Raw genomic sequence first — 13,080 nt, 5'->3', positions numbered from 1 at the left:
AGAAAACTTCCCCCACCTGGTGAAAGAAATAGACTTACAAGTCCAGGAAGCACACAGAACCCCAAACAAAAGGAATCCAAAGAGGACTACAACAAGACACATCATAATTAAAATGCCAAGGGCAAAAGGCAAAGAGAGAATATTAAAAGCAGCAAGAGAAAAACAGTTAATAACCAACAAGGGGAGCACCCACATGATTGTCAGCTGATTTCTCAACAAAACTATGCAGGCCAGACGGGAGTGGCAAGAAATAGTCAAAGTGATGAATAGCAAGAACCTACAACCAAGATTATCCTACCCAGCCAAGCTATCATTCAGAATTGAAGGTCAGATAAAGAGCTTCACAGATAAGAAAAAGCTAAAGGAGTTCATCACCACCAAACCAGTATTATATGAAATGTTGAAAGATATTCTTTAAGCAGAGGAGGAAGAAGAAAAAGGTAAAGATAAAAATTATGAAGAACAAATGCATATCTATCAAAAAGTGAATCTGTCTGAAACCAGTTTGGCTCAGTGGATAGAGCATCGGTCTGCAGACTGAAAGGTCCCGGGTTCGATTCCGGTCAAGGGCATGTACCTTGGTTGTGGCACATCCCCAGTAGGGGGTGTGCAAGAGGCAGCTGATCGATGATTCTCTCTCATCGATGTTTCTAACTCTCTATCCCTCTCTCTTCCTCTCTGTAAAAAATCAATAAAATATATATATTTTTAAAAAGTAAATCTGAAAATCAAGTGAATTAAAAATCTGATAAACAGAATAAACTGGTAAATATAATAGAATCAGGAGCATAGAGTGGGAATGGATTAATAATTCTCAGGGGGAAAGGGTTGTGGGGGTACAGAAAGAGACTGGAGAAAAATTGTACACCTATGGATGAAGACAGTGAGAAGGTAAAGCCAGAGGGTGGGGTGGGAACCAGGTGGAAGGGAGCTATGGGGGGGGGGGGGGTGAGCAGAAACAATCGTAATAATCTGAACAATAAAGATTTATTAAATTAAAAAAAAAAAAATATATATATATATATATATATATATATATATATATATACATACACACACACACACATATACAGATACACATGCTGTTTGTACATTTTCTCACTGAGGCTGTGAGTTCCACAACAGAAGGGACCAATCTCAGTGTCTTTGTATTCCCAGCACCTGACACAATAAATATTTCCTGAAAATAATGAGTGATGCTAGAATTTAAAAAATGCATACTTAATATGCATAATGATTAGGCTACATGATAATCAGATATAAATGACAACAGTTAATGTAGAGATTACTTTTATACACCCAAACCTAGTATTTTGGGGACTGAGATGGGAGATGATAAGAAGATATACAGGCATACCGAAAGTACCTTTTTAGACACTGCTCTGAAAAAGGGTCCATAAATCTAAAGATTTATGACTTTTCACTTTTCTAGACAAGACAACTCATTGCTACATTAGGGTATCAAGAAACTCTGTCTTTACCTCAATGCACAATAGCCTCTCCCTCCACCAGCCCTTCTCCTCCCTCAATCAAAACATACCTATCATGTTAATGTGTTTAATTCACAGAATCTTAGCAGTATGTAGAAAACACATTCATTTTTGTTATAAATTGGCATTTGGTTTGGTTTCTGGAGTGGAAACTAGGAAAGTCAACCCAGCCTTTGGCACCTTCCCACTCTTTCAGGTCTACCCTGCCCTATATCTCCTTGTACTTGCCTAGGTTGGTGTCAATGTTATTGGTTCTCTATGCACACTTTATTCCCCTCTCCCTAACCCCTTTATATACGTAACATCCAGGCTTCCTTTCCGGATATTCAACCTAATAAAAACCCTTGAAATAATTCATTTCCCACTCATTTTTTCATTTCAACCAAAATATATTGAGCATTTACTGTGAATCAGGAACTGTGCTAGGTGTTGGGACAGTTAAAAAGAAAAACAAGCCCTGGTCCCTGCCCTTGAGGAGCTCACAGTCTAGTGGGAGAGACAAATACTAACAAAATTACAAAACAGCATGATAAGGACTGCAGTAGATATTATAGCTATCTCCAAAAAGGGAAGCAGGCTTAACCTTGGAAGGAACATCTGACCAGGAACTTTGAACCCCAAGTTGGTGTTTGCTAGCTATCAAGAGGGAATGAGGAACACCAAAGCCTGGGAAGCAGTTAGTGTGAAAGTACACTGGTGTGGTTGGGGAAAAAGCAAGGCCACCCCTGTCAAACTTTTTATCCCAGTAAAGCAGGAGTCTAAGAAATCAGCTGCCCGGAGCCCGGAGCCCCTCCATAATGCTGCTGAATTCAATTTGGACCATGGTGCATCCTCCAGAGACATCTAATTACTACTCAGAAGTGCAACTGGTCCAGACCACAGATGAATCTTGAATGCTCTTCCTTCCATCTTCTTTTGTAAAGGTTGTAGTTAAAAGTTTTCTTTTTCCCTCTACGTTTAAACTTGATGTATCCTCCTCCTCTTCCCCTATGACCCCATTGAAAACATCTCCCTATAATTATACATTCCAAGAGATAATCTGGTCTTGCAGTCTTTCAATTTTTGAAAAGACAGATTATTAATTTTTAAAACAAAAAAAGAGCCTAATGCATATTAGTAACTTTTTTCCACTTACCAAAATGATCTGCAGCCGGGACCGGTCTGGCTCAGTGGATAGAGCGTCGGCTTGGGGACTGAAAGGTCCCGGGTTCGATTCCGGTCAAGGGCATGTACCTTGGTTGCGGGCATATCCCCAGTAGGGGGTGTGCAAGAGGCAGCTGATCGATGACTCTCTCTCATTGATGTTTCTAACTCTCTCTCCCCCTTCCTCTCTGTATAAAATCAATAAAATATATTTTTTTAAAAAAATGATCTGCAAATCTTTTAATATCAACATATATAAATCTATATCACTTTTAGATGCTGAATACAATCCCATTTTTGAGATATACTTTAAAGATTTAAAGTCCTAACTTCTCTCCTCTTTGTTGACATCTGGAAATACTTCTAAGTTTTTGACATAATAAACAATATCTAGTAAATAGTTGTGTGTATCTTTTTTAAAAAGCGGTATGAGAGATTTCTGTATGAAAATTCCTAGAAGTGAAAATGTTAAGCCAAAGATATAAAATATTTTGTTTTGATACTGCCAAATTACTCTTTCTAAATTATATCACTGATTTATATCTGAACCAACATATGTGGTCCCATCTCTTCACATCCTTACAAAACTAGACTGTCTCAATGCTTTTTCATTAATGCCAGCCTGATAAACATATCATTTTAAAATTTGTATTTCTTTAATAATAAATAAATTTGAGCATTGCTTTGCATTTACTGTCGTATTCTTTGTACTTTTTTGGTTAATTTTCTTTTACTGATTTGTAAAGGTCTTTCTAGATTTTAAACTTGTCTTCTAAGTTTACAAATAGTCACTCTATTTTGACTATTATTCTATCATTCATTCATTCATTCATTCATTCATTCATTCATGTTCATTTTCATCTGAGGATATTTTCCCATTCGTTTTCAGAGAGAATGGGAAGAAGGGAGAGGGAAGAGGAAAGACAAGGAGAAACATCAATGTGAGAGAGACACAGATTGGTTGCCTCCCACCTGTGCCCTAACTAGGGCCGGGGACAAAGCCACAGTCCAGGTAATCAAACCCAGGATCCTTCTGTGCACTGGCCAACACTCTATCACTGAGCCACAGCAGCCAGGGCATGACTTTTATGGGATATTTTGCTTTACTTTTATGCAGTGAAATCAGTTCATTTCTTCCTTTATGGTTTCATTTATTTGCTTGCTTAGCTAGTCCTCATCTACCCATAGGAGCATATGAACAATCTCTTTTATTTCCTTCTAATATTTTTATGGCATACCTTTTATCTTTATTTTTTATTTTTTAATTTAATAAATCTTTATTGCTCAGATTATTACAATAGTTTCTCCTTTTTCCCCCCATAGCTCCCTTCCACCCGGTTCCCACTCAAACCTTTGCCCTTAACCCCCCCGCCATTGTCCTCATCCATAGGTGTATGATTTTAGTCCAGTCTCTTCCTGCACCCCCACATCCCTTTCCCCCTGAGAATTATTCACTCCCTTTCTTTGCCCCTGATTCTATTATATTCACCAGTTCTGTTCCTCAGATTTTTAATTCACTTAATTTTTAGATTCACTTATTGATATATATTTATTTGTTGATCATAATTTTTATCTTCACTTTTTTCTTCTTCTTCCTCTTCTTAAAGAATACCTTTCAGCATTTCATATAATACTGGTTTGGTGGTGATGAACTCCTTTAGCTTTTTTTCTTTCTTTTTTTTCTATATATTTTTATTGATTTTTTTACAGAGAGGACGAGGGAGAGAAAGTTAGAAACATCAATGAGAGAGAGTCATCGATCAGCTGCCTCTTGCACACCTCCCACCGCAACCAAGGTACATGCCCTTAACTGGAATTGAACCCAGAACCCTTCAGTCCGCAAGCCTAGGCTCTATCCACTGAGCCAAACCGGTTTTGGCTCCTTTAGCTTTTTCTATCTGAGAAGCTCTTTATCTGACCTTCAATTCTGAATAATAGCTTTGCTGGGTAGGATAATCTTGGTTGTAGGTTCTTGCCATTCGTCACTTTGACTATTTCTTGCCACTCCCGTATGGCCTGCATGGTTTCTGCTGAGAAATCAGCTGATAATAGTATTGGTGCTCCCTTATAGGTAACTAACTGTTTTTCTCTTGCTGCTTTTAATATTCTCTCTTTGCCTTTTGCCCTTGGCATATTTTAATTATGATATGTCTTGTTGTAGTCCTCTTTGGATTCCTTTTCTTTGGGGTTCTGTGCATTTCCTGAACTTGTAAGTCTATTTCTTTCACCAGGAGGGAAAAGTTTTCTGGCATTATATCTTCAAATAGGTTTTCCGTATCTTGCTCTCTCTCTTCTTCTGGCATCCCCATGATTCTGATGATGGTACGTATGAAGTTTTCCCAGAGGCTTCTTATACTATCTTCAACTTTCTGGATTCTCTTCTCTTCTTGCTTCTCCAGAGGAGTGTCCTTTGCCTCTTTGTATTCCAAATCTTTGACTTGATTCTTATGTTCCTCTAATCTGCTGTTGAGTCTCTGTAAAATATTTTTTATTTCAGTCAGTGTATGTTTAATTTCTAGTTGGTCTTTTTTCATATCCTCGAGAGTCGGCCTTTTCTAGGAAATTCTTGAAAAACCTTATAACCATGGTTTTGAACACTATATCCAGTCTTTTGTTTTCCTCCATTTTTTTCATTTGAGATGTTTCCTTGTCTCCCCATTTTCACTGCTTCCCTGAGTTGGTAGAGTGGCTTTGTGTGTTTGGTGTCTTATATGGGCCGGTGGGTCAGCCTCCCCAGTTACCTGACGTAGACACTCTTGGTGCTCCCCTTTGTGTACTGCATGTCTTGCTTGTTGTTGGTATCACTAGGAGGAATTGACCTCCAGGCCAATTGGATATGAGTATCAGCTGTGTCTACTCTGGGATACCTTCTGTATTGGAGACAGTCTTAGAGGATCAGACTTGCAAAATTGCAAGCTTCAGTACCATGTAGCTGTTTGCTAGAAACTTAACAGGTCCAAAAAAATCAAACTTACTTTTTTTATTCTCACCCCACTTCTAAGCTCTTAATCAGAATCTGTCTCTTTTAATTCCATCCTTCCTCCCTTCCCTTCCAATCCTGCTGTTTTCCATATCTTTGTAAATGGCAGAAGACATTCAAATTGCTACATCATAAATCTAGAGTATCTCTCAGATGATTTGGGTCTACTTTTCTAGAATTTGCTGGCTCACTCTGGAACTGTTTGCTTCAACCATACTGACCTCGAGTTCCTTGAACATGGCATGAAAGCTTCTTTCCTGAAGGCTTTTCCCACATGCAGGTCTTTTTAAATATATATATATATTATTAATTTTTTTACAGAGAGGGATAGAGTTAGAAACATTGATGAGAGAGATACATTGACCAGCTGCCTCCTGCACACCCCCTACTGGGGATGTGCCTGCAACCAATGTATAAGCCCTTGATTGACCAGAATCAAACCTGGGACCTTTCAGCCTGCAGACCAACGCTCTATCCAATGAGCCAAACCGGTTTCAGCTGCAGTTCTTTTTATATGGATTACTACCTCCATCTCCACCAACTCCTACTTTCAGATCTCATTAGACACCTCTTTATGGATGCCTCTCAAAAATGTACCTACACACACACTTGGGTCAGGTGCTCCCAAGGCGGTGGCTCCTCCTCCTCCTCTTCTTCCTCCTCCTCCTTTAAGGCACATTATTCTTCAATTATTAGGGGAAAAATCACATTTCTTTCCATGCCTGAATTCCCACTTCCAGAGACTGTAAATTCTTTAAGGATGGGGGTAGTTCAATTAATATTCTTTGGACCACAGCTGCTGACAAACTAGAGTTGCTTAAAATCCTACTGGTACTAAAAACTATAGTTGCTTAAAATCCTAATGGTTGGAAAGAAAGAAGCCAGCCAGAAATACTCCTGGAATATTGATCATGATGGGCCAGATATCAAAATATTCATAGCCTGAGTACTAGCAATTAAATAATTAGATGTTAGAAGTGTGATTCAAATCTCTAATTGGTAAAATACTTGGTGAAGATACTTATGAGTTGATTAACCCATAATTGCACAATAAAAAGAGCACAATTTTTGTAGACGGACAGTCCTGGCTGGAATTTTTGCTCCACTACTGCCAACTATGTAACCCTGAACATATCATTTAACCTCTGTGACTCTCAGTTTTGAAGTTGGAGACAATACCAACATCATAGAATTGTTATGAAGGGCATAATATATAGCAGTGTCAAACATTCAATAAATGCCAGTTTCTTTGCATTTTCTACTTCCATTTTCCCCATAAGTCAGGGGCTGGGGGCCTTGTGGGATAAACATACCATTAGCAGCAACTTCCCCATGAGTGTTTCATGAACTTCTTTCAGAGGCCTGAAGGCTCCATGGCTGTGTGATGCCACCTTGTATGACAAACAGGCTGATACTCCAACATATAAGAGGAACTTAAGCTTGGAGCTCTGAATCTCCCTCAAACTAGGACTGTGGCCCCAATCAAAAGATCAAAGCTAATAATATGGGATCCCGTTACTATTCACCATCAGAACAAAGTCAAACAGGACAGAATTTAAAAATTTTCGGTGTACCTGTTAAGCCATTTCCCTTGTCACATTCTAAAGCTTTATAAAAGAAGGAAAGACTACTTACTGACATCTGAGCTGGCAAATGCCCAAATTTCTGAGCACACATGTATAGCCAAACCCCAACCAACCTCAAATGTGGCCACAATGATAGCACACCACTATTGGCTGGAGATCAGAATTGAGTGCATGGCCAGGAAGCTTCTAGCCAACCGGTGGTCTGCAGACCACTGGTGATCCATGAGGTCTGAAAGGTTGACGACTGCTGATTAAGCAATAACTGAAGGTTAAAACAGAAGCAAAGGAAATGAAACAGAGAAGTTCCTGACCCAATAACAGATTTTATTAGCTAGAACCAGGAATAGAGAAGAAATTCATTTCTCTATGACAATGTATACAGACCATAAACTTTGAAGCAGATCACAGAAAACCATTCCACAAAAATCTCTCACGTTTACAGTTGACCTTGCTGTTGGTGCCCCGACAATGTGGGAGAAAGGTCCTACTTAATCCAACTGGTTAAACCTCTTGATGGTGCACACTGACTCTACTCTTACCACTTATTTCCAGGTCCAGCAGAGGAAATTTACAAAAATGCAGAAACATAACAGTGACCTCCTTCATTTCTAAAAGAAGCATTGGTTAGGCAGTAAAACTTTCCTTTTGTATAATCAACAAGAAAAGGATTAGTTTTATGCCTTTACCAGGCTAATATATTGATAACAAACCCCAGAAAGAGGCTGTACAGCTATAAGAAAAAAAGAAAAAAAGCCTATACCTGCAATTAGAAACAAAAACAAACCAAAAAAAGAAGGTACCAACAGGCAAAACTCTACAATGCCCTGCTTCACTTGTTTGGTGGAGAGGAAGTGGGGTGAAAGAAGAGCAGGAGGGACACCACTAGGACTGACTTTTTATTTTTGTTTTATTTTATAATCACTGAGTTCTTCCTTCTACTTACATGTAAAGACATTCATCACTGTCTTCTTGTTATCTTCAGAAATGTTTGGAATATATGCAGATTATTTTTTTAAATGCAGCAGTAGATGCTTGGAAATTAGGCAGGTTGCCTGTGGGCACATCCTATATAATAAAAACCTAATATGCAAATTGACCGAACAGTGGAATGACTAGTAGCTATGATGTACACTGATCACTAGGGGGCAGATGCTCAACACAGGAGCTGCCCCCAGCCCACAGGCCCCACGCCAGCCAAGGCGGGTGCCAGCCATGCGGGGAGGGGGCCCAATCGCCCTGCCAGTTGCCCCACAGATTGGTCCTGATCATCAGTCAGGCCTAGGGAACCTACTCATGCATGAATTTCCTGCACTGGGCCTCTAATAGTTAAATAAGTGACTAGTAAACATTCTCTGGCTGATACCTGAATAAATCATGCTCCAGACCAAGTACTTCACTATATACAGTCTTCAAGCAGAAAATACAAGGCAGGGGAGCAACAATGGCTCAAGGAAATAAGACTTAATTTTTCATTAACCAGGTCCAGACTACCACACACATCTTGATCAAGCAGAGCTCCAGGGTTATATAAAAAGCATTACCAATTGGGAGTAAAGAAAAAAACAGAAAGGAGAGGCTGATTGCTTCTCAATTATTTTGCTCCTAAAAACTAGATCCTTCTACCTATTTCCTTTCCAAATCTTATCATTTCTCCTCCTTTATGTGTCTCTCTATTCACCTTCACAAGAAAAATAATTCTACTATAGAATTCTTTGTTGTTTTCTTCCTTTTTTGCTTTTAAAAGAAGAAAGTTGGTGGAAATCAAGTTAATGATTAGTAACTTGGCCTTGTCCTTATTATGGGAAAGGTTAAAGTGTACACAGCTACTAGTCTAATTAGAGTGAAGAAAACTAATCAGCATTATTCTTTCTCTCCAGCTATTAAATACTATGGCTTCAATCAACTAATTTCAGGGAAAGCAAAGAAGACAGCAGGCAAATGACATAATCAAATTTAGCCACTTAACCTGAAAAATTAGGGTTTTATCAGCTCCATTAATCACCCAAAAAAGTATTTGGGCAACAGTAGATGGGTGCCATTCCAAATGATCAGATCTTTGATTTGCAAACAGGATGTGGTTTAATAACCAAAACAGAGAAATAGATATCTAGAGCCTAAAATAATTCCATTTAACAGGTTTAACAATATGTAGCACACACTCTCCAGTTGACTGAAACACCTCTCAATGACAGGTAGCAAATCCTCAACATCTCCACAGATCACTTAGCAGCTGAAGGGCTATGGCTAACCCTTGAAGGTGAATTCAGAATAGAATGGAAACTCAGTACTGGACTTGTTTGTCAGAAAAGGGAAGTAAATCTCACTGAATTCAAGGTTCATATAAAAACCAGAAGTTGTGCTGCATTAAGAAAAACACTGGTCTACAACTACAAGGAAGTTATTTGGAGGAACGAGATGAAAAGCAGTTAGCTAAGATTTAACTTGCCTATGTTATTTTCTTTACTAGAATCAGCCCCCAGGAGAAATATACCCTTGTTTGGGCCTTGTTGATGGTACTTTCCCCTCTATCAATTCATCTCTTCCTACCCCCTCCCTAGAAATAGGATTATAGCTCAAGTCATCTGAAAGCCTCCCCAGAAAACTGTTTCAAAGGGAAGGCTCCTTGGGAAGAACAACAGAGAAAGAAGTTACTCATCTGTCTTTGGTAATGTTCATCCAAACCAGTTTTTTATTACCTTTCAATGGATAAGAACTCCTCAACTAGCAGAGTAAATTCATTCACAAAAAGGTAATAAAATGAAATAAACATTTTATTTCATTTCTTATCTACCTCCAAATCTATTTCCTAAGAAATTTACAGCATCCTATTGTCACATAATCATGGTATCTATTTTTGTGATTAAACTGTAGCTCTACTGTAATGGAGGTAAAGGCTTAATTTAGAAGTACAGAATAATCCTAATTTATACAATAGTAGTAAATATCCCAATTACCACATTTTGAGCATTTTATAATACATTGTGTCCTTTTGCATCATATTTCCCCACTTGGACTGCAAAGCTTGAACCTAAGTCTTCTACATGTCTTATAACATCTGTAGTGCCTGATACGCACAAAGCAATTAGATGACAGATCTATGGGGGTGTTTTTTGTGTGTTTTTTTTTTGCACAAGCCAGGCCCTAACTGTTCTATATAAAACTAAACATATTTTAAGTGCCAATCCTGTGTAAGGCATTCTAATATTTGTCACAAAAGACTAAGAGAAATATGTGCTATACCACACAATAGCAGGCCTTTTATCCTCCCAGCCTAACTCATTTCACCTTGAGGCCAAGACTCTCTGTCATTCTCTAACTGCCATCTGTTTAATTACATGCTTTTAATTCTATATCAAATGAAAATCTTTTTGTGAAAGTAATTTAAGTACAGTTGAACTATCACTCAAAATGATGTTACCATATGGCCCAACCATAAATATGGTTTCCATTCATAAAGACCTACGCGTCACAACCAGAGAACTAGATTCCAGCTTTTCAAAACTCTAAATTTTACATGCATAAAATAGAATTTGATTCCTTTGTGTTGATGACTGCACTCATTAATTTGCTTTAAAGTAATAATCCTCGAACACATAGTATTCAGCAGCTGCCTTAAAGAAAATTGCTAACCCCTGCTAATTTAGATAAAACCAATATCCAAAGCACTCCTGACTTTTCATTTAATCTCACTTTATCTCCACCCCAGAACCCCATCCCTCACCACTCCCCAGCTCCCACCCTCATCACACATACCAGCCCAGCACTTTTGAGATCAATCATAATCCTTTGTGACTGTTCAAGCTTTGTACCCTTCCTGGAATAACCAGTCCCATTATATTCACCACCTCACTATAGGTGGATGCTCAAACCTCATTTTCTCACGGAAGTGTTCTATGATTTCTCTCACCATTTAAACATTTCCTAAACATGCTATGTGTCAGACAACGTCATGTAATTTTGTATAGATCAATACATTTCTCACATTTTGTTATATGAATTTTGGATGTCAGCTCTGATCTCCACCCAGCTCTAGCCACAGCTTCACTAGGACCCTGTGACTCTTGAACACTTTAAAAGGGATCTCCTTAGATGTCCATTGGCACAGTATTTACAGTAATTTGGTATCCTGATTGAACTGTAGTCCTATAACAGGCATTTTGGGTGAAATGCAGTCCGAGGGTAGGAGTTCAGTAAAGTGAATGGCATCAGTGGACTAAACCTCGGGGAGGCTGTGACAGCCGGCGGGATAGGGCAGGAGAAAGTGGAGACTAGAGTAGAGGGCAAAAGCCCGACGAAGGGCGTCTCAGGAAGTCTGCAGAGTTGTCCCAAGGCAGACAGGCTCAGAGCCCAGAAGCAGGCGGGGCAGGTCCGGCTTACCTGTGAGGGCAGGACGTTGCCAAGACTCGGAACCGAAGAGCAGGTCACGGTAGCGCTGGAAAGCCTCATCGAGGACGGAGCAGCCCGACTGCGCGGCCGATCTGACGTGGTACTTGAATTGGAAGCTGTGCGGGGAGATGGTGTAGTGCCAGTCGGAGGTCTGGATGTACTGGGGCCAAGGCCACAAGGCTGCGGCCGGCCCAGCGAACGCTCCCGCCAGCAGCAGCGAGAGCCAGAGTTTGGTGCCTGCCATGGCCCGCCAGTCTCCTAGGTCCCGGTGGGCCGGGCCACGTGACCGCCCCGTCAGGTGAGCGGCGCCCGCGTGACAACCGGCGTGTCACGTGACTGGTTGAGGCTCTTCACCCTTGATTCCGAAACATAACCTTGTCCCTTCTCCTGGCAACCCCGGTCCTCCAGAGACTTGGGCTGCCGAGGATGTTGGGCATCGGCGATGGCCTGGTTCCGCCTTCTTGAGGGCCTGGTGGCGCAGTCGCTGGTGTTTACCGCCGATGCCATGCCTGCCCTCCTCATAGAACTGTGAGCGCCCCAGCTGTTGAAGTGCCACTAAGGGAGCGGGAAAGTCCTCAGACTGGGGATTTCTAGGGTGAATCATGAAGGAGGAATAAGTGTTCGCCAGGAAGCAGAAGAGAGGATTAAAACCACAGATTGTGATTCAAAATGCTGTGGGGCTGGGCTTAGGTAATAGGAAATGGACTTTCTGGAGAGAGGATCATAAGATCACAAAAATATGATCTATTTATGACTGGGGGTGGGGTAGGGGAAATGAGCTTTCAGAGCAAGCTTGATGTGTTGTAATTCCTGCTTCTCCTGGCTCTTCTCTTGATAGTTGATAATATTCAGGTAACTTTCCCTCACACTCTTCTCCCCAGCCAAAACTTCACAAACTGGGGGGTCTGTACTTAACTGCAAGTAGTAAGACAAAATTGGTTGAACTTTAGGTTCAATATGGAGAATGCCCAGAGATAAGACAGGAGCCTGGTCCTACAGGAGCTTATATAGAAGTCCAAGGCCAGGACTTTATTCTGTGTGCAATTGAAAACCACCCCTGATATCTGCATTTTAGAAATCTCATGTTCAATAATTGGATGAATAAGAATCCAGTTAGGTTTTTTAAAAACATGTAAATGGAGAGCTTGAATTATAGCAGTGGGGAAGGAAAAGAGCTATAGATCCAGGAAATAGTGGGTATTCAGAAGTACGGGGCTTAATATAATAGAAGCTTGAGGGCTGACCAATGAGAACCCACAGATACTTGAGTCAGGGACACTGTCTTCCTTTTTCACAGCTTGGTTGAATAACAGACTAAAAAAGAATAGCTGAAATCGGTTTGGCTCAGTGGATAAAGCGTCAGCCTGAGGACTGAAAGGTCCCACGTTCGATTCCGGTCATGGGCATGAACCTTGGTTGTGGGCACATCCCCAATGAGGGGTGTGCAAGAGGCAGCTGATAGATGATTCTCTCTCATCGTTGTTTCTAACTCTCT

The 13,080-nt window shown here is 40.3% G+C and overlaps 1 protein-coding gene across 1 annotated transcript in view; it reads right to left on the bottom strand.

Moving 5' to 3' along the window:
- HEXA (hexosaminidase subunit alpha) overlaps positions 1-11,883 on the bottom strand; it is a 42,714-nt gene extending 30,831 nt beyond the window's left edge. Inside the window, exon 1 of the mRNA XM_084898006.1 lies at positions 11,577-11,883. Coding sequence (XP_084754132.1) covers positions 11,577-11,829 — 253 coding nt within the window. The 5' untranslated portion in view covers positions 11,830-11,883. The remainder of the gene's footprint in view (positions 1-11,576) is intronic.
- Between the last annotated feature and the right edge of the window lie 1,197 nt (positions 11,884-13,080).

Source organism: Pipistrellus hanaki (genome assembly GCF_964339955.1).
Source record: "Pipistrellus hanaki genome assembly, chromosome: 1".
Taxonomy (NCBI): Eukaryota; Metazoa; Chordata; class Mammalia; order Chiroptera; family Vespertilionidae; genus Pipistrellus; species Pipistrellus hanaki.
The sequence above is the reverse complement of the archived record's forward strand: the minus strand, read 5'-3'. Positions and strand labels throughout refer to the sequence as shown.